The sequence below is a fragment of the Thermobia domestica genome, chromosome 3 (assembly GCF_964235325.1).
Source record: "Thermobia domestica chromosome 3, izTheDome1.hap1.1, whole genome shotgun sequence".
NCBI lineage: Eukaryota > Metazoa > Arthropoda > Insecta > Zygentoma > Lepismatidae > Thermobia > Thermobia domestica.
Window position 1 is genome coordinate 187,705,485 of NC_137456.1, and position 21,528 is coordinate 187,727,012.

General features: G+C 35.7%; 2 protein-coding genes across 4 annotated transcripts in view; both read left to right on the forward strand.

Annotated features, from left to right (window-relative positions):
- Window positions 1-21,528, forward strand: part of Cortactin (cortactin) — a 773,732-nt gene that overhangs the window by 639,354 nt on the left and 112,850 nt on the right. The window lies entirely within an intron of this gene.
- LOC145680905 (uncharacterized) lies at window positions 630-8,141 on the forward strand. The gene is made up of 2 exons (XM_081752067.1): window positions 630-3,051; window positions 7,587-8,141. Exon 1 carries the CDS (start codon window positions 2,527-2,529, stop codon window positions 2,941-2,943), a length of 417 nt encoding a protein of 138 aa, XP_081608193.1. The 5' UTR covers window positions 630-2,526; the 3' UTR covers window positions 2,944-3,051; window positions 7,587-8,141.

Consider the following 21,528-nt stretch of genomic DNA (forward strand, 5'->3'; position numbering starts at 1 on the left):
ATACTCAAATACAAGCACAAATACACACATGCTTTCTGTGGAAAATAAGTCACTTTTTAATATTTTGATCTGGCAACAATGCATAAAAAAATGATGACTCACGTAGCCTGATGACTGTTAGTATCGTTGAGTGACAGTCCAAGCTGGAAGTGTTTTAGATGTGGCCGCGTGTAAGTTGAAGTGTTTGTGCTTTGTGGAGTTCGAATAGATTGTGTTGTGTGGTGATGCACTGAGTTAGGTTACGTTTGTGCTGCTTCATGATTGATGGGGTGTAGATTCGTGTGTGTATATATGTGTGTGATACCTTACAGGATACAAGATGCCAAGGAAATGTGTAAATCACAATCTATTATGTATGTGGGGAGCTGACATTTAAATCGCAACGTCGATGTTTTATTCCACTTGTGAAGAAGTGTTATCAGTTATATTTTGGTTGCTGTGTAGGAGACCAAGATAAGAATCGGGCTCCTCACTACACTTGTTGTACTTGCGTGAAACGTCTGACTGGGTGGGTAAATGGTGAACGAAACATGAACTTCGCAGTACCGATGATCTGGAGGGAACCAAAAGATCATTCTTCAGACTGCTACTTTTGTATGACAGATAAAAGGAATAACCAGTAAATCAAAGCACATACTATAGTATCCTAATTTGCCATCAGCAATTAGGCCAGTTCCACACAGTGCAGAATTACCTGTACCAGTACCTCCTGCTCATCTTACGATAAATGAGGATTACGTACTTGAGGCAACTACTGAAGTTCCAAATGAAGAAGATAACCCTACTTATGTAGGAAGCACATCTACATTGGATCCCCATCTGATAACTCAGGGTGAACTAAATGACTTCGTACGGGATTTGAAATTCTCCAAGATACACGCAGAACTTCTTGCTTCTAGACTTAAAGGCTATAATCTTCTCCATTGTGACACTAAAGTGTGTATTTTTCGAAACCGTCATACAAAGTTTCAAAACTACTATTCTCAAGAAAATAATTTAGTGTATTGTAATAATGTCTGTGCTGTGATAGATACATTCGGACATGCACATATAAGTACAGAGTGGAGATTGTTTATCGACTCTTCCAAAACTAGTTTGAAGGCTGTCCTTTTACACAATGGCAACAAATTTCCTTCACTGACTTTGGCTTATGCAACTAATATGAAGGAATCCTATGAAAACATCGAAATAGTGTTAGAAGGAATTCAGTATGAGAAACACAAGTGGACCGTTTGTATCTGTCATTTCTGTGATTTAAAAGTCATTTCTTTGTTAATGGGTTTGCAGCTTGGTTATACGAAATATTGTTGTTTCCGCTGCGAATGGGACAGCAGAAACAAAGCGGAACATTACATCAAGAAGGAATGGCCAAAGCGTGTATTAACTGTGGACAGAAGATAATTCTACCTCTCTTCACATAAAGTTGGGGCTCTTCAAAAACTTTGAAAGGCAATGGACAAAAGTAATACAGGATTTTGTTACCTCAAGAGAAAATTTCCTCGGGTTAGTGACGCTAAAATTAAGTGATGTACCCCCACGCTTTCCTCGTCTGGGTACGTGTTAAACCCTGTATATTAATTTTCTTATATTAAGTCATCATATTATAAAGAATATATATTTGAGTTGAATTTCAGTGTATAACTGAACTTTAAGAACAGTATAAAATATAGTTATCATTTAAAGGAAATGTGAAAGGTTAAGCATAATTTGTCAGATAAAATGACATTGGCATTCATTTGGAAAATAAGTGATAGTTAAGTGTCAAAGGCGAAGTTACTGCGTAAACCATCTGGTGATCAGTGAACAATGTCTAAGTGTCAAAGGTGCTGCAACATTGGAACATCAGGTGATGAACGAATGATGCAAATATTAGCAGATATGGCTTTTGGTAGTTTTTTTGAAATTAATCAGAATAGGTAACCTTATACACGTGTCAATGTGACTGTCGACCGGATCGAGCTGGAAGGCTACAATTACGCAGCAGAATGGTGCGTATAAAAACCCCCTCTTATCAGATAAGCGGAGAGTTTTACTTCAGTCATTTTGCTGAACGCTCTCCGTGTGAAAGTTGCTGAGGCGCGTGTGCACTAACTTTTTGCCACCACCTCGTTCCGGCGACAGAAGTAACTCTGTGTTTCTTTGTTGTGTTGGACTTAAACCAAATTTCAAATAAACGTACTAATATCAATTCTTTCTTTTTGGAGAATTACCGCCATACCATTGGGTACGATTCTAAGAACTCACGTCTTCTCTTTGGTGTGCCCCTTCGCCTGTAAATCGTAATTTGGTCACGCTTACCTTCGAGGCACAACAAGATTAATTTTGGTGGCAGCGGTGGGATGGAATCGAGTGCGGACTCTCTAATCACGTTTTTAAGTGCAATGTTAATCTAAACCATACATAACGTATTTGCAATCCTTCAGTGTAGTGCTTCTCAAATCTAAAACAGTGCAGTGACGCCCTTCACACGGTAAAATCAGCAACCAGCATTTACAGAAAAGCAAGCACAAATCCAATTCAAGTTCTATGCGCCTTTTCCTGGTACCTGCCTGTGAGGAGGAGGAATCCATCCATATCGAAAACGACGAAGCGACACCAGATCACCCGGACAACCTTTGGCTGGAAGATCCTGGAGCAGGATTTGGTCATACAATTTATTGGGAGGACGAGGAAATTGTTGACTACCTGTTAACCGAGTACGCCGCGAGGGGTCAATTAAGAGCCAGAACGCTTGCCTTGTTGGCGTTTGGCTATATCTATATCCCGCAACAATTCGTCGGCAAAACACCAGTTTCCCTTACTGAAGCGCAATTTGGATATCACTCACCCAGTACCAAGGCTGCTTTTGTGGATCCATCCGATCATTGTCCGCAGGAAATATTGGATATCGCCCCAAGACTCAGAGGATATCGCTACGACGAGAACGCCTATTTTTTATTGTGATTGGTGGTGTCTTTGTGAGGAACTTCCAGTGAGCACCCAGTTAACTTCCAGAAAGGACTCGTCACCCCGGGATTTCGCTTGGACTGGTACGCGTGGATCTACTGTACTGTAAGTGTGAAGCTTTTAATTATTCCAAGTAACTTTTCGAAGTTAACGCTAAATTTGAAAAAAAAAAATGAAACAAGCGAAGTGAAAATAAGTAGTTGTGCTTGTTCTATCTGTAAAAGTTGTCTTTGTATTTAAGTTTTTGTTACATTTCTAGTTAGAAGTTTTAAATTTTCATAATGTCTACATCAGATGATGAAAGTGTGCATGATTATTGTAGCGTAGGTGAAGCCATGAAACTCATATCAGAGCCATTTTCGGGAGATAAGAAAAAACTTAGAGAATTTATAAGTAATGTCGATACTGCTTTCAAATTAGTAGACCCCAACAACATAGTAAGCTTTTAAAATTCATTAAAGCTAAGATAACAAGTGACGCTAAGGCAAAATTATTGGTTCGTTCATCAACCGAAACCTGGACTCAAGTAAAAATTATCCTGGAGGAAAATTATGCCACCAGAAGGACATTAGATTTCCATGCCTGCACACTCTTTAGTGTCAGACAGGGGAAATGAGAACCTACAACTGCATGGGGATCCCGAGTCGATACCCTGCAGTCGGAATTTAAGGAAACTGCATGTCGCGTCTGTGCGGATGAAGAGCTCTGTGGAGCCATGTCACTTACTGAATACCTTTCGAAGGCTAATTTTATTCAAGGCTTGGCTAACGAAAGGATACAAACAATTGTCCGTAGTAAAGGAAATGATAAAATGACTCTAGGGAAAGCGGTAGAAATAGCTTTAGAAAAAGAGAGCAATTTACACTCGCAAAAAGAAAAACCTTCGAAGCAGGCTCCACCTCAAACCGTGGATATTGTAGGTAGTAATTGCAAACGTAAAGATCATAAAGCCGTAAATTGTTATTTACGCAAGGGTAAAGAGAAGAAAGTAGCTTCTGTTAACGTAGTTCAACCCACTAAGCCCAGAAAACAAAGAAATAGGCAAGGATGCAACCCCTTGCCGAACGATACTGCATTGTCTCCTATGAGAGGCAGATGCCCATATTTTGCGCGCGTACACACATATTCTCGCTCTAATGCGAATGAATTTGAAAATGTTTCCTGTAGTACTGGTTCTCAAAGAGGCTGTCAGCAGGATCGGCCAGCGAACTTGTGTGGATACTCGCAGTATCGCGGAGTCTTAGGTCACACAAGTTCGGGCGCGGTGAGAAACCTGGGAAACTCTAAGTAGGAGGATTTAGTAGGCAGCCCGCTCAACCCCTCCGCTTCACCGTTGCATACATGAACTTAAGGGAAGCGATAATTTTGTTAATATGCCCATAAATGAACTTCTGAGTCAAGTTCGTCTTTTAACAGACACAGGGTCACAACTTAGTGTTATTTTGTTATCAACACTCAATTCTTTTCTAAGAGCTCAAATTAACAAAAGCGAAAAACAACAAATAAGAGGCATTGGAGATACTCTCTATGGTACAGAAGGAACGCTTATGTTAACATTAAATTTACCGAATACGACTTTAAAGCATAAATTTTACGTTGTAAATGACAAGATTATGTTGCCACATGATTGTCAAGGCATACTAGGATTAGACTTCTTTTCAAAAAATAACTGTGACATTTCACTTTTTAATGATGCAGGTAAACAGGTTTTGAGAATCTGCATCCCTGCACGTTGCAAACAGCTTATAAAATTGCCGACAACGTGTAGTGGAATATGTTTGGTGCCTAAACATCATGCACCGAATGTAATATTAGGAGAAGCCATTACAGAGATCCGAAATAATGAATTTATAGGTTGCATTTTAAATGCGAATGAAGAACCAATTGTTATAGATGTCGCACCAATACAGTTAGAACCTATTAACAATATTAATCAAGTATTGGCCATTCAAACCAACTTAAAATCAACGAAGGGTGAACCACTGAGCGAACGTCTCCAAAAATTACATGAGTTATTGCGTCTACGTCACCTAAATTCCGAAGAAAGGGTAGCTTGGTTAAAATATGTAATGACTATCATGACGTTTTTCTCGTCCCTGGAGATAAATTAACTCATACCACGGCAACAGAACATAGTATAGAGCTAGTCCAACAACACAAAAATACAGTAAAGACTCAAAAGAATTACCGAATACCTGAGATCCACAAAGAAGAAATTAAAAAACAAATTCAACAAATGTTAGATGATGGCATAATTCGACCAAGTCGTAGTCCTTGGAATTTTCCATTATTAGTGGTACCGAAAAAACTCGATGCTAGTGGCAAACCACGCATACGTCTATGCTTGGATCTCAGAAAGTTGAATTCAATATCTGTCGGTGAATATTTTCCTTTGCCTAACATTACTGAGATATTAAATCACAATATTAAATCAAATTGGCAGAGCAAAATATTTTACAGTTCTCAACTGTACCCAGGGATATTTACAAGTGCCTCTTCGTGAAGAAGACAAGGGGAAAACAGCATTCACAGCAGCTGATGGCCACTGGGAATAACCGAATGGTTTTTGGATTAAAAATGCACCCAGTTCTTTTCAAAGGTTAATGAACACTGTTCTTGCCGGCCTCAAGACTATTAAAGGTTTTGTCTAAATCGACGATGTAATTGTCTATGGTACCGATTTACCTACTCATAATTAACGTCTGCGGGAGGTATTGCAAAGATTTAGAGAGTATAATCTGTTATTACAACCCAACAAGTGTGAATTCTTGTGAAAAGAGGTAACCTACTTAGGTCACGTTCTTTCAGAAGATGGAATAAAACCTGATCCAAAATTAGTTGAAAAAGTAGTAAACTATCCGCGTCCAAAAACAATTAAGGAAGTTAAATCATTTCTTTCACTGTGTTCATACTACAGAAGATTCGTAAAGGATTTTAGTAAAATAGTCACTCCATTAAACGCGTTGCTTAAAAAACATGCTGTATTTCAATGGACAGAAAATGAGGAAACAGCGTTTGAAACTCTAAAACCAAAAATAACCTCTTATCCCGTATTAGGATATCCTGATTTTACAAAAGATTTTGTGATCAGCTGCGACGCCAGTGGGGGGGGGGGGGGCATTGGCGCGATTTTGTTTCAAGGTGAAATTTGCAACGATAGGCCAATAGCTTACGCGTCACGTACTTTAAATCAAGCGGAGAAACATTATAATACTTCTGAAAAAGAACTTTTAGCGGTCGTTTGGGCTTGTAAAATTTTTAGACCATATATAAATGGTCGGAAAACGATCATATTAACAGACCACCGCCCCCTTCAGTGGATTTTGAGCGTAAAAGATCCGAGCACTTGTTTATTGCGTTCGAGCATTAAACTGGGCGAATACTGTTATGAAATTCGATACCGCCCCGGGAAAAAACACCAAAATGTAGACACATTGAGTAGGATCCTAATAGTAGGAGAAAAGAAAAGAACGAAGAAGAAGAAGAAAGGAATAAAATTAGTAACACATTAAGTTTAGACACTAAAAAGAAAATACTTCTTGAATTTCACGGTTCACCGTTAGCAGGACACGTAGGAACTAAGAAAACATAAAAAATAAAGGAATATTTAACATTAAATGATATTAGCTTAGGTGAGTGGCCCAGCTTGAAAGCAGATGTTGAAGGTTATATTAGACAATGTAGTTCGTGCCAGAAAAACAAAGGTGTTCAACACAAAACGGAAATGCCCATGGTGGTAACGACAACGCCTCACTTTGTTTTCGAGCGCTGTGCAATGGACGTGGTAGGGCCTGTCACACCGTCAATATCAGGGAATAAATACATCCTAACATTCCAGGATGATTTATCAAAATATGTAATAGCAGTTCCCATACCGCAACAGGATGCCACTACAATTAGTAAGGCCTTTGTCGAACACGTCATACTCAAATTTGGAATCCCAACTCAATTACTCACAGACCAAGGATCAAATTTCTTAAGCCAAATATTTGCCACAACTTGTAAATTACTTAAAATAGAAAGAATATACACTACAGCATACCACCCTCAAAGTAATGGTTCAATTGAGAAAATGCATCAAAACTTAGTACAAATCATGCGACATATTGTGTCAGAAAATCAAACAGATTGGGATCAGTGGCTACAGTATGCAATCTTTGCCATAAATACAAGTAAACAGTGCTACGGGGTTCACTCCCCACGAAATAATGTTTGCAAGACCCACGAATATTCCTGGAATATTACAACAAAAACCACATGAAATAAATTATAATCCGGAAGAATATGTCAAAAGCTTGAAACAGAAACTGCAGGAATCATATAAATTAGCTCGAAGTAATCTCTTACAGGCAAAAGAAAAAAGTAACGAATAGTATGATCAGGATATAAAAGAACAATTATTCAAAAAGGGGGATATGGTCCTATTATATGACGAAACTGTACGACGTGGCCGATCGCGAAAATTGTCATCGCACTAGATTGGGCCGTACAGAGTAGTACATGTTGATTATGTAAATTGTGTAATACAACAAAAGAAAAACCGTACCATGAAGGTACACGCAAATAGATTAAAGCTATATTATTAAGATAAATAAATAAACAAACGAATATCTACAGGACTCTTTTGTCCTTCATTTCAGATGATGCGAATCATGCTTCTTCTGCTACAAGCAGTGGCGGCTATTACGGCCGGATTGAATGCCCGCCTAGAGCGATTTCCCGAAAGCCCTGGCTTATATTACGAGTTTCGAGGTTTCACCCAGCTGTATAATACCGAATGGAAACTCATAACGTATGTAAATTTGACTAGATTAGATGAAAATTTTCAAATGTTAGAAAAATATATCAAGGTTACAAAGGTACTTTGTAAAAATGAATATATAAAGAAAAATAAAACTAGTTGCTCCTCTACTTTCGAATATGGGGTTATGCAGAAGATTAAATCCATTCGAGACACTCAAATTTTATTTCGCGAGATAACTGAACATAAAGCTGAACATCAAGTAAAACGGTCGTTATTCGGTTTTGTTGGAACACTTAGTAAAACTCTATTCGGTACGCTTGATGAGGACGATGCCAAATATTACACAGAACAAATTAGTAAATTAGAACAGGAACAAACCGATTTTCTTAAGTTAAGCAAGGAACAGATGATTATTGTAAAAAGCTCCTTACAAACATTGAATAATACTCTAACCACTATTCAGGAAAATGAACAACATTTTAAAAAGTAGTCCTGAATATTTAACAGAAGAAATAAATATTCGGGAAATAAATAAACGGGAAAAGAAATTAACTAAAGCATATATGACCTTAGAAATGCGAGTAACCCTCAATGAACACACAAAAAATAGATAAATTGGTAAAGGAAATACGACAAAATTTTGAGCTCATACTACAAGGTATAATAAATGCACAAAAAGGAATTTTACAACCACATATAATCACACCCACTGAAATTTTTTCAACATTATCGAGATAATGCTGTCATCTTGCCACAAGGAATTTCGTTACCGTTCCCAACTAGTGTCTCATATAGATATCTTCTCTTAAAGATTATGACATTAAACGTATTTTTACACGAAAACATATTAGGATATGTAATTAGTGTGCCATTAACTGAACAATTAAAATTCGATGCGTATCATGTGTTACCTTTACCCATACGATTAGTAAATTCTACTACAAAAAACATATATATACAACCTGAAAAGGAATATATTATAATTGATAATACGAAACAATATTATGCAAAATTGACTGAGCATGAATTTTCGTTGTGTAAACAGCTAAAAACCAATTGGTATATTTGTAAACAAGCATATCCAATCTTATCCACTCATTTACACGATGAGTGTAAAGCAAGGTTGTTACAATATACACGTATAATACCAGAAGATTGTAACAAACGAATTGTTCATTTAGAACAAACCCTTTGGACACAACTCGATAATAATGAATGGTTGTTTGTAACTCCATCTGAAGAGAAATTAACTATACTGTGTCAGAATCATGAACCGTATGACAGTATTACATGGCACTGGTAAATTGTATTTAAAACCTAATTGTAAGGGATATGGTATTCGAACATTGATACAATCACAGAACACCTACACGACTAACATCACAAACAAAGACATTGTGCCAAAATTAAATTTAACATATGAAAGTTAAGAATTGCACGGAGAAACCGTTAGTATTGATAATATTCAATTAGACATTCCACACAAGCACATAATAAACAACTTAAATGACTTGCAATTGGCATGTCACAAAATTGATGAAGTAGAAAGAGCCATAAGCGCGCAGGAATGGAAGTTACACCATTCTACACAGGTGAATAAACTTTCTACGTTGGCTTATGTAGGTGCAGCTCTAATCATATTAGTTGGTACATTGTGTTGTTGTAAAAGAAGTAAATGTTTCAAGGTAATGAAAAAATGGTGCATTGACGATGATTGTTGTAAATCTATTTGTTTCAATTCAACAATAATCAATCGTATTCATTCAGATCGTAACAAAACTCAACTGACCCCAATAAGTATGAGTCAACTGGCACAGAGCGAAACCAGTTTAGTCGAAACGGAGGAAGCAACTTAACCCACATCTGGAATCAAACCCAGGAAAGCTTTACCACGCACAAAAAGTAGATGAGTGACTGTAAAATAAAAAGTCTAACTACTTTTTTTTTGTGGGGTGGAGGTGATGTACCCCCACGCTTTTCTCGTCTGGGTACGTGTTAAACCCTGTATATTAATTTTCTTATATTAAGTCGTCATATTATAAATAATATATATTTGAGATGAATTTCAGTGTATAACTGAACTTTAAGAACAGTATAAAATATAGTTATCATTTAAAGGAAGTGTGAAAGGTTAAGCATAATTTGTCAGATAAAATGACATTGGCATTCATTTGGAAAATAAGTGATAATTAAGTGTCAAAGGCGAAGTTACTGCGTAAACCATCTGGTGATAAGTGAACAATGTCTAAGTGTCAAAGGTGCTGCAACATTGGAACATCAGGTGATGAACGAATGATGCAAATATTAGCAGATGTGGTTTTTGGTAGTTTTTTTGAAATTAATCAGAATAGGTAACCTTATACACGTGTCAATGTGACTGTCGACCGGATCGAGCTGGAAGGCTACAATTACGCAGCAGAATGGTGCGTATAAAAACCCCCTCTTATCAGATAAGCGGAGAGTTTTACTTCAGTCATTTTGCTGAACGCTCCCCGTGTGAAAGTTGCTGAGGCGCGTGTGCACTAACTTTTTGCCTCCACCTGTGTTTCTTTGTTGTATTGGACTTAACCAAATTTCAAATAAACGTACTAATATCAATTCCTTCTTTTTGGAGAATTACCGCCATACCATTGGGTACGATTCTAAGAACTTACGTTTTCTCTTTGGTGTGCCCCTTCGCCTGTAAATCGTAATTTGGTCACGCTTACCTTCGGGGCACAACATAAGGAAGGGATTTTTGTAGGCCCCCAAATAAGATGTTTGACTCGTGACCAAAAATTTGAGGATCTCTTAACTCCGGTTGAGAAAACAGCTTGGTGTTCATTTAAATGTTTAACAGAGATTTTTCTAGGAAACCAGAAAGCCCCAAATTACCGTGAAATTGTGAGTGATTTCCTGCAATCATTCAAAGAAATGGGTTGCAACAAGTCCCTTAAAGTTCACTTTCTAGACTCCCACCTGGATTTCTTTCCTGAAAACCTTGGTGCTGTTAGTGATGAAAGTGGGGAAGTTCTCCTCAGGACATTTCCTCCATGGAGAAGAGATACCAGGGACAGTGGAGTTCACAAATGTTAGGTGATTACTGTTGGACACTCAAAAGAGATGTTCCAGAAGCCAAACACAGAAGAAAGTCGACAACTAAAACATTTCAGTAAGGCAAACAACAATCAACTATATCACGAATTGGGAAAGGTAGAGTGGAAGGTACTGGGTGACTATACTGACGTTGATGGCGCTGTTAAAAAGTTTTATTCCACCTTATATAATATATTTGACAAATGCATTCCGAAAAAGAAACAGAGCACGGGAAACTATCCTAGTTGGTTCACGATCGACATCATAAATAAAATTAAAATGAAAGCTCGTCACCGCAGAGCGATAAGACTCGGAAAGTCAAATATAGATTTACATAAACGCGAATTTAATAAACTTCGAAAAATGATTAAGAAAGATACACAAGTCGCATATACAAACTTCGTTCAGGGAGCGAAATATTTAATACAAGAGGACCCATCTACGTTTTGGAACTTTATTAAGAGTAAAACAAAGCATTTAAATGGTAATGTATTGCGTTATGAGGGTAAAAAGTTAGCATATGATAAAGATATAGTAAACGCATTTACAACCTACTTTAAATCAATGTATATCAACGGAGCACCACTGCTAGTTGAAACAGATGATTCGACATTAGTTGAAATGTATGAAAAAAATGATATGTTACAAATAGCGTTAATAGAAGTGGACGAGATTCGAATGGCAATCAGAAAACTAAAATCAAAGTGTTCGATAGGTATCGATCATGTACCATCATATGTAATAAAAGATTGTGAAGAGAGCTTCTTATTACCTTTACAAATGCTATTTAACCTAATACTCCAAACCAGCACGTTTCCAGCAACATGGAAACTTACAAAAGTTTGCCCTATTTCTAAAAATAATGACAGTAAAGAAATTCAAAATTATAGGCCGGTTTGTATTCTAAACTCATTTGCAAAGATATTTAAAAGCATAATTTATAAGCGCATTGAAAATCACATTAAACCAGTAATATCAGATTATCAACATGGATTCGTTCCTGGCTGATCCACCGTAACAAATCTCTCTGTCTTCACTGACCATCTAGTTGATACATTGGAGAGTAATAATCAAATAGATGTAGTTTATACAGATATTGCGAAAGCATTTGATAAGGTAAACCACACGTTGCTAGTGAATAAATTTAAATTTCTCAACTTTTCTGATCAGTTAATTGCTCTTATGAAGTCATATTTGATGTACAGAAAACAATATGTGGTTTATAAATCCTGTAGATCATTTGAATACATTCAATTTTCTGGAGTCCCACAAGGATCTAATTTAGGGCCGTTACTTTTTATAATATTCATTAATGACGTTCCTAATTGTATTAAAACCTCACATAAACTACTCTATGCAGACGATCTAAAATTATATAGGAGAATTACAACAGCACAGGACTGTGTCAGTTTGCAGGAGTATCTACACAGAGTAAATGAATGGTGCAGGAGCAACTTGTTAAACATAAATTCAGATAAATGCAAAACCGTGTCATTCACTAAGAAACGGAATGTTGTTAAATTTCAATATAAGATAGATGGCAAACAATTAAAGTGGGAACAAACTGTCAAAGATTTGGGTGTAATATATGATAAACTATCGTTTGAGCATCATATAAATCAAATTGTAAATGACGCAAACAGAAATCTTGGATTCATTTTGAGAATGGGAAGGGAATTTAATAAGTCGAATGTTTTACTGACATTATATTTTTCATTTGTTAGATCAAAATTAGAATATGCGTCTATTATATGGAACCCCCACACTATTAGAATAAAAGGAGTTCAAAATAAATTTCTGCGGTTTCTGGTATACAAGAGAACAGTCATCTTCCCCAAATATGAAAATAGTATTTCTCTTAATGAGAATTTTAACACAATGTCTCTCAATCACAGAAGAGTGTTAAATGGCATGATATTCTTGTACAAAATATTAAATAACAAATTAAATAGTAAGGATTTGGTCTCTGCCTTTCATCTCAGGGTACCCAATGGAAATATACGTGTGGGGAATGGGAAGTTCTTTTATTGTAAGAAATCTCAAACAAATGCAACAAAACAGTCACCAACGTGGAGGATGGGTGCAGTGTACAACAAACTGAGTAAATGTAAAAAAGTTCTGGATATACACAGTATGTCAGAATAGATTTCGCAAATATATTATAGATATTCTATGTAACACTGATAAAAACACTGTAATTGGGCAGAATTACCTGTTGTGTTGTTCTTAAATAAATAAATAAATAAATAAATTTTAGTTAAGGTAAGTAAGTGTTCATTTATTAAAAAGATACCACTCACTTCTTTTGTATTATTTATTAAGTAGACATAAAGTTATGTTTTAGTGCAGTTCCTGTTTCTGTATCACTATATACAAATAGCAAGTTAAGACAACAAAATCTTATAAACTGTTTTTTGGAGGGAATTTCCCACAAAATCCTTCTAGAAATTCCCTCATACAAAAAATGGTGACATGGTGTATACATCATTGAAAATACGTTTTATTTCAAATCCAATGAGGTATAAACCGTGCTTATATTGTAATTTTCGTGGAAGTTATATGTGATTTTATCTGCACTAATGAATGTGGTAAAATGAACAGTACACATAGCATATTTTTTTACATAAATATGTTTATTTCTCTAGAAAAAATAATGCGATTCTTATGAAACTTAGAGGGCTTACTAAGTATAAATCACGCTAACATACAATACAATTTGTGTGTTTATCTAAGGGTACCCGAGCTACAGGTACAAAAAATGTAAAAAGGAAATTTGAGGGGAAATTTCCCGAAAATCTCTCTGTCACGGGAAAACTGAGGGTGATGGAGAAAACTGATTGCAGATTCGAATTCTATGTGAAAAGTTCTATTAGAATCACGTATTTTCTTTCGTGTGAGAGAGAAAGTTTTTTTGTTTGTTTGTTTGTTTGTTTGTTTGTTTGTTTGTTTGTTTGTTGACTAGTGTAATATGCCCTTGTTGCGGCGGAAGATTTAGTTTTAATAATAACACTTACTTCTTTCTCTGAAGCGCTAGCTTCATTAGATATTTTTCGATCGTTGTTTTCGCACATTCTTCGTTAAAATTCATACTACTACTATCTTATTTCTCGTTCTACCCTTTTTTCTGAAACGTTTTCCGACTCTTTATCTGAATTAATATCTTCTTTAAATTTTTCTCCGTTGTATTTCGCTTTCTTTGTTTGCACGTTTTCTTCACCAAAATTATGACAATTGTCTTTTTTCCGTTTTACCACATTCGTAAACCATTTTCCGACATTTTGCAATCGCCAAATTAGTTTTGGACACCCTAAACACGTCTAACTCAAGCAAATCTTTTGAACTGCTCTTAACTGATCAAACATCAGAGATTACTGTGACATAATCACACGCTACAAATTCTTACTATTATTTTCCACCCTCTCCTATTAACGATTCTCTCAAATATTTTTCATCTCGGTGAAACCAAAACAACAAACGAAAAGCTGTATTTTTACCCCCTTTTTTAACTTGTAGTATTTTTCATAAGTAGAAGCTTTGCTTTGTATATACTTTTACACAAACAAACTATTTGCTGAGCAAAACAATATATTCACATAAAAAAACTACATACGTGTTACAATTTCGCCAGCTATGTACATTCTCATATACAAACATTCAAATCAGAATACTTCAAGGGGATTGGCTGCTACTAGGAGCCAATCAGAAGCAAAATGTCTCAGCTCTTATTTCTATACCGAGGCTTACTGTACTATCTGTTGTCAGTAACACACACAAAAATGACGATCTTAGCACAACTAATCCAAGCGAACAATTAAATAACATAAATAATTAAATAATTATATAAATATATAAACATACATCCATACACACACACACATATATATATATATATATATATATATATATATATATATATAGTGTGTAATTTATTTATATAATTATTTAATTTATGTTAATTGTTAGATTAGTGTGTGTATCTGTTATATAATATATATGTATGTATGTATGCATGTAAAATATTTAAAAAAAACACAAATCTCTTGTGTAGACGAAATTCCGCCTGAGTACATTTTAGCTGGAGGCGAAAACTTGTGCAACAAACTACACAAACTCATTCTCCTTATCTGAAACAAGGAGGAGTTTCCACAAGAGTGGAAAGAATCAATCATTGTTCCAGTCCACAAGAAAGACGATAAAATTGACTGCAATACTTATTGAGGCATTTCTTTTCTGTCAGCATCGTATAAAATCCTTTCAAATATTCTATTAGCAAGATTGTCTCCATACGCAGATGAAATTATTGGGGATTATCAGTGCAGATTTAGACGATATCGATCAACTATCGGCCAAATATTTACCATTCGCCAAATACTCGAAAAGAAGTGGGAATACAATACCCCGGTACATCAACTATTGATAGATTTGAGAAATAACTCGGTTAGGAGAGAAACATTACACAACGTTCTTACAGTACTTGGAATACTGAGAAAGCTAATTAGATTAATTAAGATATATTTAAATAAATCCCAAAGTAAAATTCGGGTAGGAAAGTTTTTGTCCACAAGCTTTCACGTCGAAAATGGCCTGAAACGAGGAGATGCGTTGTCGCCACTATTATTCAACTTTGTTCTGGAATACGCTATAAGAAAAATCAAAGATAACAACCAGGGCAAACTAAATACATGGAAGTGAGTCGGAATCGGAATACAGCAAATTATGGACGCGTTAAAATATTAAATAATACTTTTGATAAAGTGGATACTTTCAAATATGTAGGATCAATATTAACAGACGAAAATCATATTCACGAAGAAATTAAATGTCGACTATAAGCAGATAATTCGTTTTATTATTCAGTTGAAAATCTCTTGTTGTCGCGAATTCTGTCGAGAAATTTGAAGTTTACAATATATAAAACGATAATCCTGCCTCTTGTTCTGTATGGTTGCGAAACATGGTCACTTACTAAGAGAAGAACATACACTGAAAGTATTTGAGAACAAGATCCCGAGACGAATATTCGGACCCAAGAAGAACGGGAATGCGGAATTGCGGAAACTTCATAACGTAGAACTACATAATTTATACGGTTTACCAAACATTGTTAGGGTCATCAAGTCTAGGAGGCTTAGGTGGGCAGGTCATGTAGATGGAAGAAAGTAGAAACGCTTTGAAAGTCTTGACTGGAAGACCAATCAGAAAGAGACCATTAGGAAGACCTAGTTGCAGATGGGAGGACAATATTAAGATGGATCTCGCAGAGATAGGAACACAAAGTAGAAGCTGGATCCAGTTGGCTAAGGATAGAAGACAGTGGAGAGCTTTTGCGAACGCGACATTGAACCTCCGGTTTCCATAGGCCATAGAGTTAGTAGTTAGTTAAGTTAATTAATTGTTACTTAAGATCATTTGTGCTAAGATCGTCATTTTTGTTTGTCATTGACAACAGATAGTAAGCCTCGGTATACAAATATTCAAATCAGAATATTTGAAGGGGATTGGCTGCTGCCAGGAGCCAATCAGAAGCAAGATGTCTCAGCTTATGTTTGTATACAAAAATGTACACTCATGTCCAAAATTATTGTCGCATGTCTATAAATATGTTGTAGTAGAAATATAACTTGATAACGAATTCGCCCGGTATTTCTTATGTTAGTACGTGTATAATAAGCAAAGACATGTATGTGTAAAATCTCATGTCAAAAGAGCAGTAAATAAGAACAATACAACGAAAATAAATGTTCTTTGTCCACTTATCAACATTTTATTTTACTTATTATAATTTTCGTATTTATAATTCTTTTCCTATGAAATTTACCACAAATATACATTTTTCGATTCCACATTTAGTAAAAGTATTAAAAGTACCCTGCAAAATCATTATCAAATTATATTCTTACAAGAAGACAGTTATAGATATGCGACAATAATTTTGGACAAGAGTGTACATTTCTCCTGGATGTCATAGTGTTTGATGAAGCCAAAGTGTTAGCTGGCGAAACTGTAACACGTATGTAGTTTTTAATGTGAATATATTGTTTTGCTCAACAAATAGTTTATTTGTGTTTAACTTGTAGATTAAGGAAACTAGCTGCTGAGCATTTATCGAAATCACTTAATCGGCCGTTTTATTTGATGCCAATTGTGGCTGGAAGTTAGTGGTATTAAACCGAGTAGTTAATCCTATTGGGAAGGCGGTGAATGATTCAAAATAGACGATGACAGGTCACATGTTTTTGTTATTTCTTGGGCTCAAATTTGTCCGTTGCTTCTTGAACTAAGATAAAGACTAATTTGTTTTCGGAACTTCTTTTTATGATTAGAAAGAAGCTGATGCTTTTCAATATTGCCGGTTCAGTCTGGAAACTTTGGATTTGGGTCAAAGAAGGCAAGTGAAAACTGTAGTCATTGCTATGTTAAACAGTAGAACAATAACTTGAAAGTGACCAGATGCATATGCCCTTCTGACTAGGGCGGAGCGTTTTGCACTTTTGTTGGGAATCCGATGACGGCTAAGGTGGAAAAATGCCATTAGTAGCACCGACCGTACTCAAGTTTTTGGGATTTTTTTTTGGACAATCCTTTACCCTGTCCCAAAGGACTTAGTTTTTACCGTGTCTGGTTAGGCAACACGCACAACAACAATGACAGAAAAGCTACTTGTCATTTTTAGAGTTCCTGATGGTTACAATACAATACAATTAGTTTATTAAAAAGAAACTTGTAGCAACGCCTGTAAATAATTTACTAATGTTTGTGAGTCAAAATGCAACCATATTAGCACAGTTGTTGGAATGAATGTCCAAATTTTGTTCGAAATGCCACATTAAAGATGATTGTAGTGTGCCGGTCCTGTGCCATCAGTTGTAGCTCAGAATAATCTCTAAAATATTCACAAAACAGTGTAACAATTGGGGATGGAACTGATGCACAATACGGTACTTAACTGCGAAATTATGGTTGAATTTAAATAAAATTAAAATGTTTCTTAATTTTGAAAATGACTAGTTGGGAAAAGGTGAGAGAGAGAGAGAGAGAGAGAGAGAGAGAGAGAGAGGTTATGATTAAGAGATAAAGGATGAGCAGTAGTCTGACAGATCCGATTAGACTGGTGTCGTCCTGGTCTTCTGGATGTTGAATGGTTTTCCCTGGAAGAGCCTGGATGTACTGGAGTCAGCCAGGATCTTAATCCTACAGGACTTCCAGGGGCGTCGAGTTCTCTCGTCTTGATAAGTTTCCAATGATGTTCTCCTACATCTTCATTCCACTAGTCAGATATTGGACTCTTATTAAATCTGCGGCGATGAATCGACCTAACTCCAAAGACATGGAGTTGGTTGTCCTCCAATGGTGCGATGTGCTTCTCTTCTCGCTCCTGCACCTTCCTAAACCTCGCGACGAATACCCTTTGTGAATATATCCTCCGTGGTTTTATTTGGCTGTAAAGTCCTTAGTCTGGCATTCAGAGAACGGTGAAATATCAAGCTATGCGGAAGAGAATGCAGAAAATCAAGAATGAAACGTCGTGTTTATTAACAATTTCAAAAGCGAGAATTAACAAATACATGATTAAAGAAGCTGTCTGAAAATGTACAACATTAATAAAAGGTTTTTTTTTTTTTTATTCCGTTGGATTTTAAGGAGTTCGTGATACTGTTGAAGATAATCGTAAAAATAATGAAGTAGAATTTAACAAATTAAATCAGTAGTTCAGTCATCTGAGTCACATCACTATTACTACACAGTTACTTCACACACCCTCCTCGAAATCGGAAATACACAAAAATTTTAATTTTCCGTAGTACAATAAAAAATTATCGAAGAGATTCCAAAAGAAATGTTTGTGGAAGGTAAGGCGTTCTTTATATGATATCTTGTTTGTTTTGAATCAAGCTTCCATTGCAAACTGCTGAGTATGTATTTCAAAAAGGAGTTCATATCACTGGGTAACCTTGAACATGCGTCGACAGCGTCTCTGGGAAGAATGAAAGTAAGAAAAAGAAAAATAAGCATTAGTACTCGCATAATATCATTGTGAGTCACACATGTTTTAAAGTGTTAGTCTGGAATTCCAGTAGTGCTCTTTAGGATAGGTCGGAAAAGGTAGGAATAATAAAATTAATTATTACTAATACAAATGATTAGAAAATTAAATGCAACTTATAATAAAAATAAAGAAATCATAATCAAATGAATAAATCTCATAAATGTGGTAAAATCTAATAAATATATATATATATTAGGGTGGTCCTTAATTTTTGATTTCCTAATTTCTTTTGGACTCACCCCCTAAAATGGTTCCATATGGGACTAAATTAAAGAAGAAAAATTAACTTCATTGAATAATATTAAATGGTGTCCCAAGCGACCTAAAATTTTGAATCAGATTACAGTACACAATATATGGGGAAAATCTGGAATAAAATCTTGTAATTTAGAAACGGCTTAAGGAAACGCAAAAATACCCTTTATAATGGAACTAGAGGAAGAAACACACCTAATGTTGTATAGTATTGTCACAGCATTGATCTTGAAGTCCGCCATCTTGGATTCAGATCAAAATTTTCAGATAGGAAGAGGGTCATGTGACATATCGTTTTGAGGTGGCGTTTCACCAGAAACACAAATATAAAATGTAAAGACATGAGTTTGGTTCGAAAAGAACAAGAGGGATATGCGCGGCTTCATTAGGAAGAGGAACGCAAAAGAAAAAATGTACTTCTGAAAATGATTTGTATGAATTTTACACCAAAATACACGGAGGTAAGCATTTCAAGAAATGAAGAGGAAAACCCAGTTGAGTATGTAAGATAAAATGTAAATATGTGCCTGTGTGCGCTTGAACCCTGCAAGAGATGTAAAAGGGGAAAAACTAATTTTAAAACTCCAAGACAGGTTGCTGCTCTTGATCCATACAAGTCCACTGATAGAACGAGAATACATATTCTGACAGCGACGGCAGAATCATTAGGCCATAATGTAAAGGAACTAGTAATAAATATGCATCGATGCTGAGAGAAAATCCGTAGCGAAGTTGCATAAGACCACAAAAACAATTTCGGAGTGCATCAAGTGCGTTAGTTGTGCAATGAGACGGAAAACTACTGCCGAATTTGACTGGTAGAGAGACTATCGACAGGTTATCAATATTTATTACAGGAGATGCTCATGAGAGGCTAATTGGTGTTCTCAGTTTGTCATCATGAAGAGGAGAACGAACATATTATTTCTACTACAGTTCATTAGCTTGAAGAATGGAACTTGGTAAAGTTCGTGCAGGCAGTTTGTTGTCACACTATTCCCTGCAATATGTGTCATGTGAACGGTGCTTTCATTCTGCTAGAGCAGATGCTCCAAACTGATCTTCTATACCTTCCTTGTAGACACTACATTTATGAATTGGTTTTAAAATGTGTATTTGACAAGTGTTGTGTTTCGTTTGCATCTGGAACGGACGTTCCCCTATTTAAGCATTTTCAGAACGATTGGTCTAAAATAGATTGCACTAACTTTATTTCAGAATTGATGATAATGACGTAAGGAACAACATTTCAGATGTAAGAAATGAAGTATTGAATTTTGCTATCAAACTTGTAGAAGCAGGACACCGGAGAGAAGATTACAGTAAATTTTTAGAACTGACATTCTTGGATGGCACACCTCCTCGAAGAGTTTTCTTTCGTTTGCCTGGAGCAATTCACCATGCAAGGTAGATGGGAAAAGCAATATACTGTTTAAAAATATTTCTCTTCGCCAACATTTTCGTTTAACGAAGCAAATAGAAACGGGTCTTCGGAATGCATGAATTTTTCTGATACGACTATATATCCAAGCTTGATTTAAATGTGATCAAGTAGCCCATTCACCATTACAAGACCTGCAATTTTTGAAAGCTTTGTACAGTTATAGGCAAATAGATAATGAATTATCTGAAGTGGCTCTTTCTAAATTTTCTCGGCATCTCTGGTACTTGAAGGAGTAATACGTAGCATTGGAGTTTTTTGATGATGAAGTTAACATAGTGGAAAAACAAAAATTGGTTGAAAGAATTAAAACTGTAAGGAGAGACCGTGAAGCAGCAAAGAGGCTTGACGCAAGTATAATATCATAAAAATTCTTGCGAAAAGAGAAATCAGTGATTTTGATACAACAAACATTTTTTTTTTCTTGTGAGATTTAAAATACCCAAAGGGTTTCTTGAGTGTGATCCGATTTCATGGTCAGATAACAATGACTATCTTCAAGGAAAGACAATAGTTAAATTCATCTCCGTAATAAACGATGCAGCAGAAAGGGGAGTGAAGCTAACAGAAGATTACAACATCGTTTTCACGAAAAATGAGTATCAGAAAAAGTTTATTTTGCACATAGTAAATTCTCATAGATAATCTTTTCCTAGATGTGACAAAAGTGAACTGTGTAGTATATAAGATTGAATACCTATTGAAAACTTACCCCAAAGCTACAGTACTACATAAATAAGAGATATTTCAATTTCTTTCATGCTATATTTTTCCTTTTTCCTCATAATGGTCTATGAATCATCTTGATGGAAAAACTTATTGGTAGTTCATGAGGAAACAAAGATTTAAGTTTCTCTAGCAGTTTGTTTCCAGTTTATGTAAAATACTTCCAAAATTCTTACAAATCTGTGGTCCATAACTACAATAAAATAACATTACATCGAAGCATTTCGTTTTTCACACGTAATAACTCTTACAAGATTATTGGTAGCTTGAAAATAATACGAGATTTGTGCTTCT

Excerpts from the sequence above, each read along its gene's own strand:
- LOC145680905 (XM_081752067.1), top strand. The coding sequence starts at position 2,527 with ATGCGCCTTTTCCTGGTACCTGCCTGTGAGGAGGAGGAATCCATCCAT.